At 37.2% G+C, this 25882-nt stretch overlaps 1 protein-coding gene across 1 annotated transcript in view; it reads right to left on the minus strand.

Annotated features, from left to right (window-relative positions):
• Positions 1-8477: 8477 nt before the first annotated feature.
• vta1.L (vesicle (multivesicular body) trafficking 1 L homeolog) overlaps positions 8478-25882 on the minus strand; it is a 117155-nt gene continuing 99750 nt past the window's right edge. Inside the window, 3 exon segments of the mRNA NM_001094264.1 lie at positions 8478-9782; positions 22953-23033; positions 23292-23459. Of these exon segments, the coding sequence (NP_001087733.1) occupies positions 9637-9782; positions 22953-23033; positions 23292-23459 (395 nt within the window). The 3' untranslated portion in view covers positions 8478-9636.

Genomic DNA, 25882 nt, shown 5'->3' on the forward strand with positions numbered 1-25882 from the left:
AATGGGCTAATTCGACCTTCGACTACGACTATCGAAGGATTCAAAGTAAAAATCGTTCAACTATTCGACCATTCGATAGTCGAAGTACTGTCTCTTTAAAAAAAACTTCGACCCCCTAGTTCGCCATCTAAAAGCTACCAAAGTTAATGTTGGCCTATGGGGAAGGTCCCCATAGGCTTGGCTAACTTTTTTTGATCGAAGGATATTCCTTTGATCGTTGGATTTAAATCCTTCGAATCGTTCGATTCGAAGGATTTAATCATTCGATCGAAGGAATTATCCTTCGATCGTTCGATCGAACTATCTGCGCTAAATCCTTCAACTTCGATATTCGAAGTCGAAGGATTTTAGTTCCTAGTCGAATATCGAGGGTTAATTAACCCTCGATATTCGACCCTTAGTGAATCGGCCCCTAAAAGTACGAATGTTGTGAAATTTATTACAAAACCCAAATAAAAAAATTATGAAAAATTATGCTAAAAAACACAAATACCTCGAAAACAATTCCTAGAAAATCCCAAATTGATTTAGAGCAGTCTAAAAAGATCAGAATGGCTCCCATTGACTTCTAAAGGACCTTGACAACTTTTACCTGGCAAAGTTTTGATTTATCAAGGGTCAAATTTAGAGTTCATGGGAGTTTGTAAACACTCCCATAAATGCCCATGAACTCGAAATTCGAATAAAAAACTAAACATTTTTTAAAAATATAGAGTTTTACAAACTCGGGTGAATGGGATCGACCCGCAAACTCGAATCGAATTCTCCAAAAACAAACTTTTCAGGAAGGATGTAAACAACTCTAAATTGATCCCAGGATGTTCCCCATAGGCTAAAACAGCAAATTCGGAGGGTTTAAGGTGGTGAATAGTCGAATTCTTAAAGGGTCAGTACATGATAAATTTCAAAAATCGAATTTGAATTTTTTTTAAAAAAGCAAATACATTTTAACTATTCCCTAGTGGAATTCCACTAAAAGAACTCGAAATTTTGAATTTCAAAATTCGAATTTTCACTTCAACCCTTGATAAATCTGCCCCTAAGTGTAAAAACCATGAAAAACTCTAAGGGGCTGATTTATCAAACTGTGAGATTAGAACTTGTCACAGAAAAATTCACCCACTCTCTGTGTGAATTTTTAGTGGTGAGCTCTAATTTTACATTTTGATAAATCAACCCCAATACAAAAATTTGCCAAGTAAAAGTAGTCAAGGTCCTATAGAAGTCAGTGGGAGCTGCACTGATCCTATTGGACCTTTATTTTAGCCGTTCAGACTGAGAGATGTTTTCAGATTGTTTTTTCATTAGTAATTGTCCGAAAAACTCAGCAGTTTTTGTATTTTTTAGTGCATCATTCAGCTTTTTTTTTAGTTTGTACTTTTTATATTTGGATCTTTTAATAAATTACATGGCATTTGTGGTTTTAGAGAAAATTCGTTTATTCATGGTTACAAAAAAACACTAAAATGAGAACATGAACAAATGGGCCTACCCATCTCACAACACCTACCCAAAGATTAATGCTGGTAGCACTAGAGGGATGGTGATAGCAAAATATGTACTAATTATTGAAAATAGGAATAACGATTGAGACCAACAAGATCCATGTAGTCCCACTACTACACAGTGTCTACTAATTAATTATACAGCTTTTTGAGTTTGCCAGTAGTGATGGGCGAATTTGCGCCGTTTCGCTTCGCTGAAAAATTTGCGAATTTCGCGAAACGGCAAAAAATTTGCGAAATCGCGTCGGCGTCTCGTTTTTGACGCCGGCGCCCTTTTGTCCGACGCCCGTCCGTTTTTGGCGCCGGCGCCCATTTTTGCCGCGAATTTTCACGGGCGTTTCGCAAATTTATTCGCTGGCGGCGAATCGCGCAAATTCGCCGTGAATTCGCGCCTGCCGAATAAATTCGCCCATCACTATTTGCCAGCATTTTGCCATTTGTCAAACAGATATGTCTATAATGTTTTAAAGAAATTTCAGGTCTCACGGTTACCTATCTCAGACGTGTCATTCTACAATTTCTGACACCTGGTGGAGACTAACTGGATTTTCAAGTGATGGACCAAACAAAGTGCCAGGATTTGTTCAGCAACAACGGCATTTTATTTTTCCTTTAGTCTGTATCTGGGTCTATACCGGAATTTTTGGAAGAGTTTCTTGTTTGGCATGTTTGGAAAGTGAAGTATTTCAATAACTTAACTACAGTGGATAGACAAGGGTGGCACTTATTTTAATTGAAACTGTCATCACATTTAAAAAACTTGCTGGTTCAAAAAAAAAGGCACACGAGGAGAACAAAAAACTAGCACATGAAAATTTCAGGTGGGGAAGGAGTGTTTCAGTACCCTATTTATCAAAATTTTATCAAAGAACAAATTTGAATTTTTGCTTTGAATGTTTGTGCTAAAACTCATATATTTGAATTAAAGGGATACTGTCATGGGGAAAAAATTTTTTTCAAAATGAATCAGTTAATAGTGCTGCTCCAGCAGAATTCTGCACTGAAATCCATTTCTCAAAAGAGCAAACAGATTTTTTTATATTCAATTTTGAAATCTGACATGGGGCTAGACATATTGTCAATTTCCCAGCTGCCCCAAGTCATGTGACTTGTGCTCTGATAAACTTCAATCACTCTTTACTGCTGTACTGCAAGTTAGAGTGATATCACCCCCTCCCTTTTTCCCCCCAGCAGCCAAACAAAAGAACAATGGAAGGTAACCAGATAGCAGCTCCCTAACACAAGATAACAGCTGCCTGGTAGATCTCAGAACAGCACTCAATAGTAAAAACCCATGTCCCACTGAGACACATTCAGTTACATTGAGAAGGAAAAACAGCAGCCTGCCAGAAAGCATTTCTCTCCTAAAGTGCAGGCACAAGTCACATGACATGGGGCAGCTGGGAAATTGACAAAATGTCTAGCCCCATGTCAGATTTCAAAATTGAATATAAAAAAATCTGTTTACTCTTTTGAGAATTGGATTTCTGTCCAGAAGTCTGCTGGAGCAGCACTATTAACTGATGCGTTTTGAAAAAAACATGTTTTCCCATGACAGTATCCCTTTAAGGTTAATTAAGTGAAATAAACTTGAAAAACTCGAAAGCAAACTTCTGCAAAAGGCTTGTGAGATCATGTAGACCTCAATGGGAGTTGCACTAGTCAAAATTTAAACAATATTTCCAATTCAAGTTTTTAAACATTTTTGAATGTTTGTGGACCCATTGAAAATTAGGAGTAGAATACAAATTTGATGCATTGGAGTTGTTTTCTTTCCATGTTTATATTCAATTGGGGTTTTTTGAATTCTAATTTTTAATAAATAATGAAAAAACAATTTGGTAACATTTTGAGTTTATTCAATTTAGAAAAAAAATCTCTATAGTTCAAAAATTCAAATTTTGATAAATAGGTCCCATAAGGGCATGAGCAGTGTCGGACTGGCCCACTGGGATATTAGGAAAACTCCTGGCTCAGGTGTCAGTGGGCCCTCATGGCCTATTTCTATGAGAACAAAGATTAACCTAATAGATAACATAATAAGAGATATAAGAAAAGACACTAGGAGAATAGAGGTTGAGTGAGGAGAGGAAGAATAATACTAGTACTGAGAGTGGGCCCCTGGTCTAAGGTTTTTGGGTGGGCCCCTGTTGTCCCAGTCCAACACTGGACATGAGTGTGTTAGAGTACCTTAGTATATAAGTCTCTTCAATATAGTGTGTGTTTAGTTCTGTTCCTATGACATTTTGCATGTTACCAACCTTGTCTGAATAATACAAATGCTGCCTAAGATTTGGTCTTCACCCATTCCAGGCTACTGTAAGAAAATATAAGGTTTTGAAGACACCTGAGCAGCTGCAGGCTAAACCAAAGGCCAGAGGAGGTTGATACACTGAAGATCATAATTAGACTGTGATAACAAAGCTCCCCAAGAAAATTGGGTCATAACTCATAATGGTGCAGTATACTGATTACTACTCCAACTGGCAACACTGTTGTATCTTTAAGGTTCCCGAAGCTGCTGATGGTTAAACCCAAAGCCATAGGTGTTCTTTTATAGACTAAAGATTATTTGGGGGGGGGGCATTAATATATCCATGATATTGTCAATGATTAGGTCAGACAAAATACCTATTGTTTAATTAGGAGATGATGATTGTGTAGGTTTCCAGTGTTTTTGGTAACTCTTTCTCATCACATAGTCATCTCTTCATGTTAATCTGCAGTAAGGCTTACTACATTGTATTCTTCCATCCCTCTTTTGTCTAATAAAACTAGTTTACCTTAAAACTAATCCTATATAATTTCATACTTTCTCATATTTAATTCCTTAATTTGCTGCCACCAGTTCACATAACATCAAATCATCTTTTGAGTTCTCCTTACAGAGTAAGTTGCTTAGACTTGGCAATTGCAATCCTTTGGGATTTTAAAGGAAACAAAAAGAAAGTTAATGGTGGATAAACTAGTGCAGCACGTTTGGGGTTTTAGTTGATGAGTAAAGATGTTGAAGTGTGGCAATATATACATATTTAGTACTATACTACTAATATATTTCTAAAGAAACAATATAGTATTGTTTTACCAAATTACACTTTATGTTATTAAATATTACCAAATGACACTGCTGTGCTTGTTCATGTAGGCAGGAAAAGGAATGGTTCACAAGGAAATGTGGAGGGGCACAAAACAAACTTTGGGAATAACACTTTTGGGAAACCTGTTTGCAAACATACATTATAACCTCACTATAGACCTTTGTACTTTTGTTGGTGTTCTTCGGTATTAAAGTTGCCTTATTTACAACTGGAAAAAGAGGGCTATGATTAAAAATGAGTAATGACTTGAGTGAGAAGCTTTTGCTAAATGGCTGTGTCTGTCTTGTGTCTGCCAATTGGAATATTTAATACTTTCAGCTCGGTTCTTAAGGAATGTTGCCGTTAATGTAATGTTGAGCTTATCTGATTTTTCAGAATATGCTCTTTAGCAAGGCATTGATAGAATGGTAAACTCTGCCTTATGTCATTGTGAGATGCATATTACATTTCAATCCATTTTAGCATAATTTTTAGTTTAGCTCACTAGCATATTTTATTTTAAAGTAGGTTGTATAAAAGATGATTCCCAGGTGATTACTATTCTATATAAAAAATACATTTGAATCAGATTTTTGACTTGATGGATTCTTTCAAACTAAAGTCAAGGCTGTCTTTTAGTTATGTAAAGTAAACTACTTTATCTCTGTTTTAGGCAAATTCAGAGTTTCGGATCAAGAATTTGGAATCGATAAAGGGATGTTCTGTACAGTCCTAATAAAACATTGTGGCCCTTTATTAAGTAGTAGGTGTGATATTGTCAATATCTGCTGTTTGGCCCTTGCCTAAAACCCCTCACCATCTTCTTAAGTTGAGGTATGGATTAAACCCTACACAATGCATTTGGTGCCCTTTGTGGTACCCAAAAACTTGTAGGAACATGTAGGATCAGTTTTCACACAAATTCGTTTTTCCTAGTATGGTCATGTATTATTGCTGTCAAATTCCACTTTTCCTAGAAAAGTCTAATCCAAAACCAAACTCCACAGGTGGCATTCAATCAACATTTAAACACATAACACAGACATGGCAGGTTTTTCATTGGTTTATTGACAGGACATTCTATACAGCTCAACTTATTCTCTTGGGTTTTGCATCAAACCTAATTAGCATTTTCTTTTCTTATAGTATGGAGTGTAGTTCTGGAATAATTCTGGTGCAAAATGTCAAATTCCTCTAGTATGATAGGTTTGTAATGTGCCAGGTTTAGAAATCTGACTCTTTCTGCTCTTTTTAGTATTGAGAGACACAAAAACAGATCGTACAAGCCTGGAGCCCGAGGGGGACCACTAAGAATGGAAGCCACAGTTACGAATGTATAAGCCTTCACTATTAAAGTTATTAAAATTCTATCTGGAATTTGCCAAAATATTATTATACTTTTTTTAAAGTTATTTTTTTTTTCCTGATTGTTCATTTATAGTTTCATCGGTTGTTCATCCTGTTACTTTTGGGGTACAACAATCTAGTTCCAGTCTCTTAATGGGGGTAGAGGAGCCTGGGGATAACTTTAACAATGCTTTGCTTTTGATAATGTGTAACCCCTGATTATTTGTTCATCTTTTGGAGAAACAATTTACAAGAATTGAAAAAAAAAAAAATCTGACTACACGCTCACTGTGGCTGAAAATAAATACTGCTAAGTATTATTGGCATATGTTTAGTCTTCCCATTGTTACCGTATGCACTAACCTATAGCTTTCCACATGTGCACCCTTAAGATTATGTGGCTTCCGTTTATATTGTATGCTTTCAGTCTAGACTTTTATTCTCAGTTACAATTTCTTCCATGGGTTAGGCGTGTTCAGGCCGACTTCGGCACACAGTTTGCTGCAGGTGGGTTGAGCTGTTCCTTCCGCTCTCCATGACCGCAACCTTCTGGCTTCTTCTTCCAGCAGCATCTATTTATAAGTCTATAAAACAGGGATCCACAACCTTTTGAACCCGTGAGCAACATTCAGGAGTAAAAGGAGTTGGGGAGCAACACAAGCTTAAAAAATTTTCTTGGGCTGCCAAGTGCTGTGATTGGACATTTGGTAGCCCGTATGTGGATTGTCAATTTACATTGAGGCTCTTTGGCAGTGCACCTGATTTTTATGCAACCAAAACTTGCCTTTAAGCCTGGAATTAAAACTAAGCACCTGCTTTGAGGCCACTGGGAGCAAGATCCAAGGGGTTGGAGAGCAACTTGTTGCTCACGAGCTACTGGTTGGGGATGACTGCTATAAATAGAACTGCTGGTTGGGTGCGGATTGGAAGTTGGTGGGTTAGGGTTAGGTACGGGTTGACTTTTTGTTTACCCGCACATCACTAATAAGCAGGTCTCCATCCTTTTCCAGAAGCACATTTGAATGAGCTGTTCCGTTAGAGCCAATTTCTAACCTTCTATATAAGATTACACTACATTTGCCTGGTTTGAATATGGAATATAGAAAACATGTTGACACCACAGTTCTTGCTTTCAATATCTGTAACATATATAAACTAGAAAACTGCTATAGGTCATAATAATGATTTACAAAAGAAAGAGCTCCAATAGCAGTTAGTTAAAAGGCAGAAAAATCTCTATGGACCTAGTAGAACAGGATATTTATTACATCTCACCTAACAGATGCAAACTGAAAATAGGTCAAATTCTCAGAACTGTGTTGCCATTTGAGAAGTGAAAGCTAGCTTTTATTTGACTATAGGATTCTGAAGGTGTAGATTGATGCAGCACTGCTAAATGCAATTTAGGACAAGTCTAGACAAATTACAGTGAAACCTCAATTTTACATTCCCTGATTTTTAGTTTTCTCTCATTTTACATGTTTTTTATAGCCCCACATATATATAATGCATGAAACATTTCCCTGATTTTACAATATGAATTTTACACCATTTTATCCTGGTTCCCTGAAAAAACTTAAAACGGAGGTTCTTCTGTACCTGGTCTTATAGTGTAAAAAATTACAACCTGATCTCTTGTTTGATAAGTTCACCTCAATTTATTGAAAAGCAATATTAATCTAGAGCAGGGATCCCCAACCTTTTGAACCCATGAGCAACATTCAGAAGTAAAAGGAGTTGGGGAGCAACACTAGCATGAAAAATGTTCTTGGGGTGCCAAATAAGTGGTGTGATTGGCCATTTAGTAGCCCCTATGTGGATTGTCACCCTACATTGAGGTTCTGTTTGGCAGTACACCTGGTTTTTATACAACCAAAACTTCAAGCTAGGAACTCAAAAATTAGTACCTGCTTTGAGGCCACTGGGAGCAACATCCAAGGGGCTGGAGAGCAACATGTTGCTCACGAGCTACTGGTTGGGGACCACTGATCTAGAGTTATATTTAGGCATTCGGATTGCGTCTTGCGAGGGAAAAAAAAACTCTATTGCCATAATTTTCCCATGTCAAAATGGTAATTCTGCCACCAATACTCATCACGTGTAATGCAACTGGTTTCATACGACATATGACACTTAAAGGTTTCTTACAACCAGACAACTTCTAATATAAATATGCAGAAATGTCAAAATCCCTTATTCAAGTTGCCCGAGCTTATAACCTAAATTTTGGAAAGGAGATTAAAGGAAAACTATAGTCTAACAAAGAATTAGGCAAGCAATGTTACTCATTACTGGACAATACCAGCCCAAGGCAACCACAGCCCTTTAGCAGTAAAGATCTGTGTCTCCAAAGATGCCCCAGTAGCTCCCCATCTTCTTTTCTGCTGAATCACTGCACATGCTCTGGGCTGCTGTCACTTACCCGAGTTTAGGAGCCGACTCACCATATACAGCATGTATACTAATTGTGCCAGTCTGGTTAAAAATAAATCCTTGTTGCTAAAATGTTCATTTTCATAATATACAGAGGGGTGTAAGGAGTCACAGGTTTTAGTGCCACTGAAATTCTTTAATAATGATTTTAAAGCAAAAAGAATAAGACAAAAGTTACAGATGCAACCAACAGTGTCTAGCATAGCATGTTTAAGAGAGCAGAAAGGCAAATGTTCAGATTAATGGGGTTATTTACTAAACTCCGAATGCTTAAAAAAATCACAAATTTTTCTGAATTTTTCTGAATTTATTAAACCCCGAGGATGGAAAAAATTCGGCATCTCGGATGGAAAAATCTGAAACAATTGTGAAAATCTGATTTTTTTCTGCAAAGCAAATTTTCGGGAGATTTATAATAATAAATAAGCCTAAAAAACCCGAGCGTATTTGATCGGAGTTTGTAGCAGAAAATATTGAGATAGATTCGGTCTTTGATAAATAACCCCCTAAATAAATCAAATATATTTCAAATTTTAAAATGACCACAAGCTGACAGAATAATAGAGCATAATACAAAATAATTACATTGTATTATGTTTACTTTTTTAAGGGTTATGAGCAAACTCCTTTTTGGTAATACTATTTCATTTAAATTGCATTTTTCATCTGTTTCCAAATGATCAAACCACCTCATAATTTACTGCTTTTGAAAAGTTCCCTGTTGGCTTTTTGTAAGATTATAATCCCACAGACATGTTATGGGCAGGGGATGGCATGGAAGGCTGGAAGATAGCTTCAGATAATGGCATAATAAAGTTGACTAGATCAACACTGCAACCTTGCACAATAACACCCTTATTAAGACATGCATAAGGAAAAAAAATAGATAAATAATACATTATTGACTCAATTTTCCATTATACAAATGAAATTGAAAGGGCCATTTAAAAACGCCTGTCTTCAATATAAAATTGAAAATTGGTAAGGGACTTTTGTGAGATAGAATCTAATGTTCAAATGTTTCCTTTTCATTTGTTTTATTAGCAATACTTTCAAGTGCAATATAGTAATAGAGAAAAAAAAGTATGTATTTCTCACATGTAAACATATCAAAGTCATTGAAACATTTTCTGTTCCAATTTTTTCATTCAGGGACTGAACAGTATTTATGGTAGCACTAATGCAGGATTGATAGACTAAGTGGGTCAAAGGGATTTCCATAAATTGGGACAGGGATCTTAAGGAACCAGTTGGTGCCTGTATAAATGCATTCCTCATTCTCTGCCTGTTGTGAGCAGCTTTAAGGCCTTCTGGAGATTCTGCACAGCAGTATTCACATCCTCATACTGTAAAGCACTACCTGCATACTTGCAGAATTTCTGAGCCCTAGCAAAATCTTCAGGGGTCAAGCAAATATCACCTGTAACAAAAAAACAGAAATAAGCATAATCTGTACAAAAAATAAAACACATAATTGAATACATTGTATGAAGGATATAAATAACAAAGCATTTACACAGATCATGTATTTGGCACCACAAAAGTGAAAATAAAGGGAAAAAATGTCACCCATAAAAAATTCACTTTTTTGATGAATGTAATAATTAGCCATTGGTTAAGGGATACTGTCATGGGAAAACATGTTGTTTTTCAAAACACATGCTACTCCAGCAGACTTCTGCATTGAAATCCAATTCTCGAAAGAGCAAACAGATTTTTTTTATATTTAATTTTGAAATCTGACATGGGGCTAGACATATTGTCAGTTTCCCAGCTGCCTCCGGTTATGTGACTTGTACTCTAATAATTTCTAGCCCCATGTCAGATTTCAAAATTGAATATAAAAAAATCTTTTTGCTCTTTTGAAAGGTTGATTCCAGTGCAGAATTCTGCTGGAGCAGCACTATTAATTGATGAATTTTGAAAAAAAAACATGTTTTCCCATGACAGTATCCCTTTAAGTTATGGGTCTGAAGTCTATTATTTTCTTATATTTGTAATAAAAGAGGCTTATACCTGATGGTACTTTGTGCTGTAGGCAAGGGACCCCACACCTCCACCTGACCTAATCACTGCTGCCACAACCTGCTTCACTCTGCACCTCCCACAACTGCCAGTTTCCCCCCCCCCGCTCAATAGTCCCACCCACCTGCCTGATGGATTCTGGATACAGCACCAATACCACATAATTCTAAAAGGCAGCAAAGGACTGTGTGTAGTGTCCTAGTAGTTCCACCCTAGGTATGTCTCTACTGGCAACCCCTAGTTCTAGCCCTGCCATATACATTTAAAACACGGTATTGCTATATATATTCTACTCACTTCAGTAAGTAGAGTTTGATTCCAAATTCTGTAAATCTGCAGTGTACATCATAACGGCCAAAGTGCAGCTGTTATTACTTAAATGATAGGGGCAACATACAGTATATCTGATTACAACATACAATAAATCTGATTGCAACATCAAATCTATCCTAAAATTAGGGTTGCCATCGGTCCAGATTTCATCCGAATAGTGCCTCAGACATCACTTGCCCTGCCCCCTGACATAACCGGCCCACCCCCCAAAGTCACTGACCCACCACCATCACCGGCCCACCCCCTGCCCATTTTCATCCAAAAAAAAAGGTGGCAACCCTCCCTAAAAAAATAATAATAATAATCACGTGTTTCTTGATGTTTTGCTATCATAGCTTGAATGCAATACAAGTATTTGATTGTTTTAGATGAAATATATTTTTCGTTCAGTAAATTAGTTCTTATCCATCCTCCATACTTCTAACAACAGTGAAAGATATTTAATATGACTAAAGCTGTATTTGGTGCTAAAATTAGTTGAGGCTGAAATATTATTACTGTATACACTACCTGATATACCCAGCATTGCCTGATGAATTGAATGTTGATGATGTTCAGTTGTATGGAATGCCACAATATCATTGGTTAGATAGGTAGGCAGAACTGTACTCAGCACTGGTAAACAGATCAGGTTTGTGAGCAAACAGACCACATAACCAAGGTTAGCACCCTTGAAATCCCCTATTTATATATTTTCTGCTTTTCCCAATGTGTTGTTGACAAGTTTTCCAATACCACTGTATGGTGCAATATCATTGTTCAGATGGCAGATGTAATTTTGGAGGAAATAGATTGAAGACTGAAATTCAGCACCTTTGAGGACCCCTAGGAGCATGTTTGGTCCATTACTATAATGTGCTACTGAGTAGTTCTCCTAAAATACTGAATAGTGATTCTATCTGATTGGTCAGATAGCAGGTGTGTTATTTGGGGGGGGGGGGGATTTTTTACAACAAATCTATTCTATGTCCTATATCAGTCAAGGGTGCTGAGCTTGGTCATGTGGTCTGTTTGCTGACAAACCTGATCAGTCCTATATCAGTCATTGTTACTTTAAATCAGTGGTCCCCAACCAGTGGTTCGTGAGCAACACATTGCTTGCCTTGGATGTTGCTCCAAAGGCCACAAAGCAGGTGTTTGTTTTTCAATTCCTGGAGGCAAGTTTTGCTTGCATAAGAACCAGGTTTATGGCCAAACAGAACCTCTTGTAGGTGGGCAACTAACTAGCCAAGCATATATTTTATTTGGCACCCCCCCCCCAGGAATTATTTTTTATTCTTGTGTTTCTGCCCAACTGTTTTTACATTAGAATGTGGTGCACAGGTAAAAAAAAGGTTGGGGGACCCCTGCCTTAGATCATCACATTTTTTCATTCCATATTTCTACACATTGCTCATGACTTCAATATTGCTTTGCTACTAACTTTTTGCTTATACTGTAGTTAACTTAGAACAACTGGAACCTATTACTCTGAATTAAATATGAACTTATTTTCTCTACTCTTGCATTATTAAACAAAGACATGTACATGTTTCTGTTAATTACATTATAATGCATCAGTCAAAATGTGTTGATAGCAACATTTAAAGAGTCTTATCAAACTTCGTACCATACCGTAATTATTTATAGTGAGGAGAAGTATTGCGTAGGTGCAATAGATAGTGCTTGTTTATATGTACACTGCCCAATGTGTACTATATAATGTTACTTTATATATAATGGTACAATGTGATTGTTCATGGGAGGTTTGCTATTTTGGTAACCACTTGAAAATCCCTATGTATATGTTTTGTTTGGTCTTACCCTATGAAATGGTGAAATCTGATTAGTATGATAGAATAGCAATCAAATAGAATAATAGCAGGCAGGTCGGACCAATGTCCCCTGTCCATGTCAAAATGCAACAGGACTTCACTGGGCTTCACGATATGGTGAGCCATTGCATATGCTTTTTAAACCAAATATATGTCCCTGAATGAGAGGATGGTTCCTGAGGAGCTTTGTTGCATTTAGCTATTCTGTGTCAAAACACATAAAGAAAAACAAATGTACTCCTCCCCCTTTTTGAGATTAATTCCACAGCATTTCTCAGTATTGTTGCTGAAAACAGATGTCTAATGCATCAATACCTCAATTTTAACTCACCTTTTTATTTGTGATTTTTAAAGCTGTCACTTTCATCAACAAAACCGTGTTTTCTTTTCTCTTTTACCAGTAAAAAACAAGCCTATGAGTTAGAATGAACTGAATAGGATTCACGTAAGTGCTGATGTTACTAAGGCTCACCTTTCTTATCTGAATGAGGTATATTATGCCATCAACTGAATAACCCATTTGACTTAATGAAAGGAGATCCTGCCAGTATAGCGTCAGAAGTCCCATAGGACTAGAGCTAAGAAAGCTTGTACTATACCGTATTTCCATTGAAGCAAGTGCTCATCACTTGGCTACTTTTAAGAACTAAATCAGTGGCGCCTACAATAATTTAGCACAATTTAGTACTAACAGTAAGTACCCTAACCAATTCAAAAATTAACATACATCTGATGGCTATATGTAAAGGTTGGTTCTTTGTGCATCTGCTAGTAAATTTTAGGATGTCAAATGGCATCCAATTATTCCTAGATCTTGTTCAGAGAACAGACCAATGGCTACTCCCAACTGTACCAGCTTCCTGTTCCCAAGATGTTATGGAGCTCAAAGGTAGTTACAATTCCAAAACCAGCTCCCTCATTTCCTGGGACTGCAATCACATCTACTCCTTTGCTGCTTGGGATTTCCATGGCTTCACATAATCCCCAGACATTGTCTTGCAGGGAATTTATCTTCATTTCAAAAACCTGCTGTAATTACTACCTCCATCCTATCTTTTCTAAGAATTGTGTTCCTTTTCTCAGACAAACTTGATGTTTTACCAAAGAATGCCATGATTTCTGTAATATGTTTACTGACCTGAATATATAACTGTCTAACTGACTTGCAACCTAGAGTCTAAGTTCTGTTTGGATAAAGCTACCCGTTATCAGACACGAAACCTAAATAACTTCATAAATAAATTCATGAGAATCTGGCAAACAGAATAATTTAACCTTCTGCCTATCATGCCAGAGGTGGCATATTTTTTGTTCCAAAAAAGGTTACTTGTGCCCTTGTATTATACAAATCTTAAATCTATAAGTATTAAAAACAGGTACCCTTTACCTCTCATCCTGGAATTTTTTGACAGATGAAAAAATAAGATAAGTTGATTTTAGCAGCACATACAACTTTGTTATATTCCACAGTTCTTTACAGAGATTATATGCAATGTAACATCTCTATCACACACATAATGATCTATTTTAATTTTAATTTGATTGAATATTTTGAAGTGTGGGTGAAAGCTGGAGCATCCAAAGAAGACTGACAAAAACACAGGCAGTACATATAAAGTCCTTCCAGATAGTGTCCTGGCTGGAATCAAACCTGGGAAACACTTTTTGATTCACAATTTGCAGTTACACTAGAGACCTGATCACGTCCAATGGTTAAACCTGCTTCTGAATCCACCATCAAAGCCATGGAAGTAAAAAGAAGTACAAAAAAGCCATTTGCCCCACCTTTCAAACCCACCTTCACCTCCATTACTGCTACATGTACATTACATGTATTCTATAAGATCTTAGGCTACCCAGTTCAATGCTACTGTTTTTTTTACAACAAATCTATGCTATGCCCTATATCAGTCAAGGGTGCTGAGCTTGGTCATGTGGTCTGTTTGCTGACAAACCTGATCAGTCCTATATCAGTCATTGTTACTTTAAATCAGTGGTCTCCAACCAGTGGTTCGTGAGCAACACATTGCTTGCCTTGGATGTTGCTCCAAAGGCCTCAAAGCAGGTGTTTGTTATTCAATTCCTGGAGGCAAGTTTTGCTTGCATAAGAACCAGGTTTATGGCCAAACAGAACCTCTTGTAGGTGGGCAACTAACTAGCCAAGCATATATTTTATTTGGCACCCCCCCCAGGAATTATTTTTTATTCTTGTGTTGCTGCCCAACTGTTTTTACATTAGAATGTGGTGCACAGGTAAAAAAAAGTTGGGGGACCCCTGCCTTTCATTCCATATTTCTACACATTGCTCATGACTTCAATATTGCTTTGCTACTAACTTTTTGCTTATGTTTGTTACTGTAGTTAACTTAGAACAACTGGAACCTATTACTCTGAATTAAATATGAACTTATTTTCTCTACTCTTGCATTATTTAACAAAGACATGTACATGTTTCTGTTAATTACATTATAATGCATCAGTCAAAATGTGTTGATAGCAACAGAGTCTTATCAAACTTCGTACCATACCGTAATTATTTATAGTGGGGAGAAGTATTGCGTAGGTGCAATAGATATTGCTTGTTTATATCAACAGTTAATGAGTGTACGTGAGCTTAACAGTCATCGCTTAAGCATGATGTGCTTTTGGCTGTACTTCAGCGCCACTCTCCTGTTACAGAATGACTTTTAAAGCATAGATGCTCATATTGTCTACTTCTCTTTTATAATGAGAAAGTCAATACCTTTGAGAAAGGTTTGTCCTTCAGGTGTGGCAGATGAAGGGAACTTTTATTTACTGGTAAATGTTACAACAAACTCAGTGCCAGAAAAGGAGAGAACAAGCCAGATGCACGAAGGCTCACATCCTAATGTAGTTTCCAATGATCACCCACACGCACTGTATGTAGTGCTTTGGATACAGCAGACAAATATTCAAGTTAAAAATAAAAAACGGTATTAAAATAGGTTTTTGCATATAACTAACAAATGGATGTCCTCAGCACACAAGTGTGTTCTAAAAGCTGAAAGCCTGACTGTCTCTTGAAATAAAAAGCTTTTTGTAATTAATGAAAACACCTCTAGGCTTATGATGTTTTCAGCTCTACAAAAAGGTATTACAATAATACAGTACATTAACAATAGTGTGTTTTTTTCATTCTCCCTTGTGGTTATTTCCTTTTCTTAGAAGTGGTTTTATCTATATGTTTTTTGCCAACCTGGCTCATGTTCAATAAACACCTTTTTATAGTCACATTCTAACTCAAAGATGACAAATTCCATGCCCTCCAGCTGTTCTACAATGACATTACAAAATTCAATGGCCAGCACCTTGTTTAAATGCACCGACATTATCATACAAAAAAAATTTCTATTGATATTCAGTGTGTACGGTGGGAGACGAGCTAACCGTTATCGGCAGAAGGCTTGGATATCAGTCGGCTTGCCGACTACCTGTATATCTGACGATTCAGCTCTACACGCGTGTGTCGAAACTAACAATCTTTCTTGGACAGATCTTTTCCAGGAAAGATTGTAATTGTTATGTCTATGGCCACCTTAAGTTCCACTTGTCATTTTAGATGAAAAAGTTTAAAAGAAATGTAACACTAAAAACTGTTTAAAGGAGAATTCAATACTTTAGCAAAAAACCTGTACCCCCCACTCCACATAGACCACCCTCCCTCCTCCCCCAACCTAACTGCCCCCCCGTCCCGGGGAAATAGCACTAACATTTTACTTACCCCTCGGTGCAGATTCAGGCATCAGAGTTCACCGCAGCCATCTTCCAGGTCTTTCTATCTTCTTCCGGCACTTCAGCAATTTAAGTCCATTTTGGAGCATGCAGAGTTGTTGCAACCCAGTAAATTGCTCTAACTGCGCATGCACCGATTCGCCGGTCTCCTCAGCTTATCGAAGACCTGGAAGATGGCTGCGTGGAACTCCGATGCCTGAATCTGCGCTGAGGGGTAAATAAAATGTTTCCCCAGGGCGAACATTAGGCTGGGGGGAGGAGGGAGGGGGCCTATGTTGGGTGGGGGTACGAGTTTTTTCTCCTTAAAGTGAAAAGCCATTCTATGATTCTCCAATAATAGTTTTATCCTGGACAATGTTTATAATTGTCAATATTTTATTTAAAAAAATTTTCATGCTAAAACTCTGCTTCCGGTGTGCAAAATCTAGCTTGCGGTACTCCATTTCTCCTCCTAGCTCAACTCCTGCAAAACTGGAAGTCAACGGTCAGCCACTATACAGGATTTTTTGTCTTGCCGCGTGTAATTCGTCAGATTGATTTATGTCTGTAAGGGCCGTGAGCAAAGCAGTATGCAGCACACCGGTGAGCCATAAAGTGAAGGACCACAAAAGATCGCAAATTAGCGTGCTGCAGCTCTCACAGAAAGAAACCACTCAGAAGTAACGCTGCATACAAGCTGCCTCTACCTGGACCCTAACTAAAGGAATTTAGAAGACAAAGAACTATTACAAGGCAGTTAGAAAATGGTCTGTACAGCAGCAACACTTGACTTCCAGTTTTGCAGGAAGTGCCGCATGTTGGATTTTGTTGAATGTCGCCCTGTCGCATTTTTGGAGAAGACAGGAAGCAGAGTTTTAGCATGGTATTTTTAATAAAATATTAACAATTATAAACTGTGTCCAGGATAGAACTATTATTGGAAAATGGTAGAAACACTATTTTTTTTTAGTGTTACAGGTCCTTTAAATGAAGCAAAGGAAACCCAGCGGTAAAGAAGAAAATCTGAAGAGTGAAAGGGTAAAGCCAGAAGTGAAGTCAAAGAAGAGAGTAAAATATTTAGTTGAGTGGACCCCTGGAACCACGTTTTATACTGTTTAACAAAATATACATTTTTAACCATAGTTATAATCTTACCTGAAATAAATGAGTGCCTATGATCAAATTTATATTGAGTTTACAATATTACGAATATATTATGATATCATTGATATTTGTTTACTTGAGTTCAGAGGCACTTAATAGTGACTGTCTATGGCATCTTACAGCAGCCCCTTTGGCATTTGCCAGAATTTACATATTGTGAGTACAGACCTGCCTACGGAGTTTACTTCATTATGTATGTGTCCAGATGAATCAGCACAGAGATAAAACATGGTGGTACATTTAACTTTTATTCACCTTTAATAAGAAATTATACAAATGCTATGTCTTCACAACAGTCATATTTTATTTAATAACTTTACATTTCTGCCCCAAGCTTTATATGATACAGACAATAGCAGTGTATGAGACCCCTTCATTATATTAAAGAGTAAAAGTAATTTTCTGCTTTCACTTAAATGCTCATAATGTATTTTTATGTAACCATCCTACATGCCTTTATTTGGTGGCTATGGTACTGAAACATAGCAATAACATATTTCAGCACATTAAAACAGGGCAGCTAGTGTACTACCTGCTGGGAGCAGGAGAAGTTTATTCTTTGAAAAACAAGAAGGGCTTCAATCCAGCTCTTACTGGAAGCAACTAATCTTATTTTTACAGGACCAGTTCTCAATTGCTGTTTTGTTATGTCCAACGTCTTGTTTCTATTTAGGTGCCAGTCAACCAGACTCTCTAAATATATTTAGCTTGGTAACAAAATAATTGTGAAAAGTCAACAGTTTAAATACAAACAGTGGATGTAATGCATTATCTGTTCTGCAAGTTATTTTTGCAAAGACTATCGAATAAACTGTACATGTTGCAAATGGTGTCAGGCTCTGCTGGCGTTTGATCCTGAGACCTCCTTGTAACTGAAGGCAAATCAGCTTGCACCAGTAGCAAGTAGGGTTCTTGTTCCACTACTTCCGTCCCAATTCGAAGCAAATGTCAGTCAAACAAAATGCGGATGCATGTGGAAAACAAGCTCAAGTGCACTTGATAAAGAGCCACCTTAGCTTGAAACATGTTTTGTTAAAATAAACCTTGCAGCACAGTATCTGCGATTTTTGAGCTTGTTTTCCACATACATCCGGATTTTTTTTGACCTCCTGGTTACTGGTTGCTCGCCTTAACCACCGGGTCAGGAGAGTAACTATCAAGTTCTCATTTGCTCTTCTGCTGGGTCTCAGGTTTAGCCATTTTACCCCAGCATCCTTATTGGTGGGTTGGGGTCAGCAAATCAGGGCTGACCCTGCACTATATAAGGCCAGCTCTCCTCACTACTGGTGCCTGAGCACTGGCTTACTTTTAGCACTGAGGCAACATCCCTAGCTCTGGTTTCCCTACTCTTGCTTTGTTTGTGTCCTGTTCTCTGCACCTGGGTCTTTGCCTGCTCCATCCTGTCCTTGTCCTGCTCCAGTCCTCTCTGCTCGTCAACCCCTCATCCTGCCCGGATTCTTCACCTCCACCGTCCTGTCTTCATTTGCTCAGGTCCTTTATTTTTTCTTCATAATCCACTCCATCCTTATTAGGCCTGACCCTGACTCTACGCCATTGTCACCCTGTTCCTGTCAGCACAGTATTAGCTCCTGCCTCCTTTGCCCCACCACCTATCCTTGACACAGGGTACACTTTTCTGCTCATGACTTTCTTTAGTTACAGGCTATAAGACAGTATCTCACTTAATAATTCTGCCAGCCAATTCTAAGGTTTGGAGAGAAGTTGTGATTGAGTACATGAGGCATTTTGACTTGAATCGGTTTTTATATATTATAAATAAGCAGTGTCACAACCAACCCACTTCCATGGCAAATCCTTCTTGTGGATAGAACTTTCTCTTTCAAAGTTTTTTGAGGTACTGTGAAGACACTTTAGTCATATTGCTACTTGTCCTTTCCAAAGAGATCGAGCAGAAACCTTACCTCTGATGCCACATGTTGATGTGTGGCTCACACATTTGGCCCTGAAAAAGTAGTGGATTGAAAAATATCCTCTGCATATTGTGCATGACAAACACGCCCACACTTAACCTCAACTTTCTTTTCCAGGTGACCTCAAAACTTAAATTTGCTTTTAAAATACAGATTTTCTCTCTACAAGTTGAACATTAAAAAATACAGACAGATTGAAAATTGCATATTTAGTGTTTTCAAAGAAGTCATCTATTTATAAATTCACACTAAAGGGAGCAAGGGAAGATACCAAATGCAACATAGCAAATTGATAACTGGATCTGAAGCAGTATATCATTTACCATTCAGTGGTAATTAGCTAATCTGTTAAATCTTTGTTTATGAAGAATTGCAGGGTGCCATGACATCGTTTAGGGCTACACAAAGTAGATAGATTGCTTCCTGCTAAAAACTGAACAATCCAAACTGTTTCACTCGGTGACCTTTAAACCAGATAAGTGAGCTAAATAATCTCAATAGCCAAGAGGCTCTATAACCACTAAATGGGAAAATGAATAGTGCATTTATACACTATTGCCTGCATGTAAATAAACCCAACTTAAAATCAGATTCAGAAACCAGAGTCTGGAAAGAAAATTATATCCTTTAGACACTAGCACTTGTATAATTTAAAAAGAACTCTTGTTTCTTCCGTGACCTTCATGTTGACATTTTTGGAGACACCAATGAAGTACTGCAGCTACCTTATCTGACCTAACTTGAAAATAATAATGCAAAATATGGCAAAACGAAGTGCTGGAAAAACCAGTAAAAGTGCTTTACAGTATAAAATGTAAAATACCAGTGCCAGTAACTATCAAGGAAAAATATATACATATATCAAACCATATATTGGATAAGCTTGAATCTATGAGGGGTCTATAAGTCTACCTTCAATGGAGCGGTGTTATCAATGGCAAGAAATTCCACCCCACTGATATAATCATGGTTGTTATGTATAAAGAATTCTCACATGATGGTTAATACTAGCTAGATGTTTTAAAATAATAATTACTATATATTACAAACTGGAGCCGCCAGTTATGACTGTTTTGTTTTCATGATTGCAAAATGAAAATGTATGCTTATAAATGGATACTAGCCTCTGTCACACAATTTGCACTCGAGTACAATAATTGAGCATTGACAAAGTGCACATGTTGTTTTCTTTCTATTTACATTGAACTTTCTCTATTTCTACTGCCACTGATCTTGTATAAAGCTATGTATACAGACTGGGTACAGATCGACAAGAGACATCTAAGTGCAAATATTCTCTTATACTCTTCCCAAATTGGTTACATAAGTTATATTAGGAGTATTCTGTGATACCCACAAAGAAAATTGTCTCCACTATATTTTTAGTGGATATAGGTTTTTTTGTCTGCATTCCAGGGATTACAGAATTAGATAAAGTAAAAGTAATAACAGTTGATTGTATTAATTGAATTATAGGCTTTTTCCTTACCAAGTCATAAAGGGACAAAGAAACCATTCATCATAAGTCTAAGTATGTTATTCATTACCCCCCTTCTATATCAGATCGCAAACTTTTTTTTTTCCAGAAAAACCCCCTATGTCACCTGTGGTCGTATGTCATAACTTCACCCTTGCTCTCACCGACATGGGAACCATTTTCAATGTCATTAACATGGCTGCCGCAGAGCTAATGCGCATGCCCAAATTTACAGGAGATCACTGCCCAAGCGTTGGGTCTTGATGCAGGACTGATGCACTGTACTTTTTTTTTATTCTAATTTAGTTGCCTTTTTCTTAAGTACTGGGTTTAAACAGCTGAAAGGTTACAGATACAAGAGATCATACAGCACTGCAGAGCACAAGGTATGCCTGTAGAATGACTTAAAGGGATCCTGTCATCGGAAAACACGTTTTTTTCAAAACACATTAGTTAATAGTGCTACTCCAGCAGAATTCTGCACTGAAATCCATTTCTCAAAAGAGCAAAGAGATTTTTTTATTATATTTAATTTTGAAATCTGACATGGGGCTAGACATTTTGTCAATTTCCCAGCTGCCCCTGGTCATGTGACTTGTGCCTGCACTTTAGGAGAGAAATGCTTTCTGGCAGGCTGCTGTTTTTCCTTCTCAATGTAACTGAATGTGTCTCAGTGGGACATGGGTTTTTACTATTGAGTGTTGTTCTTAGATCTACCAGGCAGCTGTTATCTTGTGTTAGGGAGCTGTTATCTGGTTACCTTCCATTGTTCTTTTGTTTGGCTGCTGGGGGGGAAAAGGGAGGGGGGTGATATCACTCCAACTTGCAGTACAGCAGTAAAGAGGGATTGAAGTTTATCAGAGCACAAGTCACATGACTTGGGGCAGCTGGGAAATTGACCAAATGTCTAGCTCCATGTCAGATTTCGAAATTGAATATAAAAAAATCTGTTTGCTCTTTTGAAATGGATTTCAGTGCAGAATTCTGCTGGAGCAGCACTATTAACTGATTCATTTTGAATTTTTTTTTCCCAGTTACATTGAGTTGGAGAAACAACAGCCTGCCAGAAAGCAGTTCCATCCTAAAGTGCTGGCTCTTTCTGAAAGCACATGACCAGGCAAAATAACCTGAGATGGCTGCCTACACACCAATATTATAAATTTGATACAATGCTCTTCCTAGTTTAGAAATGAAATTTTACATGGTAGAGTGAATTATTTGCAGTGTAAACAGTGTAATTTAGAAATAAAAACTACACCATAAAAATCATGACAGAATCCCTTTAAGAATTTTGCAGTTCTCATGTCTAAATATAAAAAAAAATTGAAGATTTTGGAACTGCCCTTTCTTCTTTCAAGCCTCAGTCAATGATTATGAAGGCCAACACTTGGTCTCCACAAATGCATCTTCATATTCTCTTACTACATTTTCAAAGCTACAGAAAAGTTAGGATATGGGATCTATTATAGAGAAAGCTTTGAACCTGGTGTTTTCCAAAAGAACACTTTTTCCATAAAGTGAAGCACCATGTTTTGAATCTACTAAAAACATTTTTAAAAAGTAATCAGATTGCTTTACATGCACACAGTGCAAAAGGTCATCAGAGGTCTATGCATGATAAAAATATATGACCCATATTGTATACCTATATGACCATCAGCATTCGTGTGAATTTTCAATTCACATAATCAATTTTCACCATTTAGTAAGTGAGGTCAAAATTTTTTAACCATTAGGTTCATAAGCAGCTAAAACTTCTATGTCAATAGCTACTTGCAAGAGTACATAGATGTACAGCAAAACCTACATTTTACATCCCTTGATTTTAAGTTTTCCCACATTGTAAACATTTTTTTGTAGTCCCACCAATATATAATGCATAAAACATATTTCTGATTTTAAATTTTCCCAGATTTTACATTATTTTCTTAATACTCCACTGAATAACATAAATGGGGGTTCTACTACTATATTTTTCTGAATAAGTTATGGCAAATAATAATTTTCTAACAGGGACTACATAAAATTGGACACATTTAGATGAAACTTTGATTTTATGTAATGTTTTAAAGGGAAAATTTAATTTAATTCTGTTTCTAAGTCAAACTTCTTACCTTGTGTTGCATTATAAAGAGATGGATCTACTGTGGGTATATTTTGTGGAGGCGGAGGAGTGATAGCATTACTTGCTACACCTATTAAATAAAAAAATAGGCATAAAAAGTATTATATGAACATTTTCAGCTGGCTGATTAAAATAACAATTTTATTCTATTATGTTATAAAACATATGTAGTCTGTAAGGACATTATATATATTAATAAAATATCATCAAGATCTATAGTCCCTTTCCTTGAACTTTGTGACTGGCTGCCATGTGGAAAGACTACTAAAATGATATAATCTATTGTTATGGGGATCAATTCACCATAGATATGCCAAAAGAAACTTACCTGTGCTATGTGGAACTTCTGCAGGAGTGTTGGCAGGAGCATGTGCACCAGGAGGGATCTGTATTCCAGTGTAATTTGCTGTTGGCATGTTTGGAGGTTGGTATGCAGAGGATGGTTCTTGTTTGCTATAAGATGATGCTTCTGCCTCTTCATTTTCTTCATCTTCATCTGTGAAAAATAAACAAAATCCTTTTCAGATAACCCAACAGATCGATAAAAATACTACAATTAGACATACTGTAGATCAGGGTCCCCAACCACCAGGCCGCGGCCAGTCCTGAACTGGGCTATCAAGCCTAGCCCGCAATTAACGCCGGTGCGGCGAATTGGACGCGCAGTTGCAGATGCCCCCCCAACCACCCCCCATCGTTGCAAAAAAATTTCATTGACACCGGTCCCTGGGCCAAAAAAAGGTTGGGGACTGCTGCTGTAGATGATTGCCTGAAGGCCTTTATCAAAAAACAAATCCTCCATTGTGCTTTAAATAATAAGTAAACTATACAGAAATTATTTCAGAGAAAGTTGTCTGTAGATTCCATAAGCAGGCAAGGAACCATAGAAGGACCACAAGCAGAATGGTCCTGCTCTGAACGACTTTATATTCTTGTGGTTGATCCAGTCTGTCTTCTACTTGGTACACGTGGCTAAGATTGGTGAAACAGAAGTATTTTGTTTTATATAGTTTGCTGGTAGAAGTTGAAAACATCTATTACAAAACACACTGAAAGTCTCCAAATATATCATGTAGCCAGAGTGCACGCAGATAGTATAAAAAGTTATTGGATAAAAACAAGATTATGTTAGTATTTCCACAAGTTGTGCAGTAATACTGACCATCTATGCCATCTCCAGAACTGTGAGAATAGTCTCTTCCCATGAGTGCTACAATCGGCTGAAGTTTAAGGACTGATACTGCCCCAACATTTCGATTAATTCATAGAATCAAAATGGTATGGTGTGTTTTAGGGGGTGTAGCTCAAATAGGGCTGTGTATAGCTTTTTAAGCCCAAATACACAATCCTTGTCATATTTGCATTAAGGTTCGTTGCCATCCACATGCTGTGGTCCATCATAATGAGCATGGTCAGATTGGTTAGCAGTGGTTTGCATGCAGTAAAAGGCATATGATAAGCCAAATGCACAAAATCTGTTGGTGAACTGGTAAGAAAATGAAGCTTAATTCAAATTATGTTTTTGTTTTATTCACATTATAAACTAGTTAGAATTAGTTGGATGTGTAGAGTACTGCCCAAGAGGTACTTGCAGGTATGCTCTTCAGAGATGAACAAAGCATGCATGAGACAAACCCATATAAGCAATAAAAAAAGACAACACAGCAGATATAGATGAAGCCAAAAAAAAGATGCTATTGATCTCACTGCACACAAGGTGAGATTGGCCAGTACGATTTAGCCCCAACATTTGTATGATATTAGCTTTATGGAGCAACAAGATGACCTGAGTTGCACTGCTTCCTTCCCTGCTCACTGGATCAAATGCCCAAATTCACACCCATGAAAATGGCGGCACTGGAGATTTCACACCATTATTGTAGAAAAAATGCAGGGCAAAATAGTCAAACTTGTAATCTATTATTCAAGTGTCATTTGATCACTGCTATAAAGTAGGCAAAAATGTGGTCGCACTTGCTATGTAAGTGTGTAATCAGTATTTGCCTAGCCTAGGTGATGCTGTGTGTCAAATCTGCATTGGCAGCTATAGGACAGTGCCAGCAATAACCTCTGATGCCCTTGATAATCTGCTGCCTGTCTACCCTCCTACTGATTACTGCTGTAATGGCATCACTCTTGGCACAAGCTTAACACTGTTTTGGAGTTGCAATTGCACACACAGAAATATAAATATATCTTGAAAGTTTCTGTAAACAATGGCTTAAGTTTTACATAAGGTTAGATGGTAGGCTTGTAAGAATATACAAGCTAAAATAGGGAGAGAGAAGAGTCATAGGTGAACAACAAAGCAGCCTTCATTTGCAATCAAGTTGAAAATGTCAACCTCTTTCTGAACAACAGGCACATTTATATTATTTGATTGCATTTGAGTTATGCTTAAAACACTAAGGGGCAAACTTATAAAGGGTCGAATTTTTTTTTATGGTCAAAACTCTCAAATTCGAAATTGTGAATAATTCAAACTTGATTGATCGAGATTTATCAAACCTTGTCCCTTTAAAAATTCAAATTTGACTATTGGCCACTTAAAACCTGCTGAGTTCATGTATAAGTCAATGGGAGAGGTCCGGTGACCAATTTGAAGCTGTTACTAGCCTTCCTAACATTCCTAATATGAAAAAAATCACTTGAATTCAAAATTCAACCTTTAATAAATGTACCTCTAAATGGAAAAAAGCAAGCGTTGAAATAAGAAACAATATTGCCCTGTAATATGAGAAAACAGCCAAAAATATGTCCAAGTTGAAGAATCCCTCTGCATTGTATTTCATCCTCACATTAGGGGGACAGCAAAAATGGAATAGCTAATATAACTAATTTAGGAAACCATAAGTGGCCATGATGCCCGCCTAAGGTTTTCCAATGTCCACAGTTTCTTTAAAAAGAAAATGGCCTGAC

This window comes from Xenopus laevis, chromosome 5L (assembly GCF_017654675.1).
Source record: "Xenopus laevis strain J_2021 chromosome 5L, Xenopus_laevis_v10.1, whole genome shotgun sequence".
Taxonomy (NCBI): Eukaryota; Metazoa; Chordata; class Amphibia; order Anura; family Pipidae; genus Xenopus; species Xenopus laevis.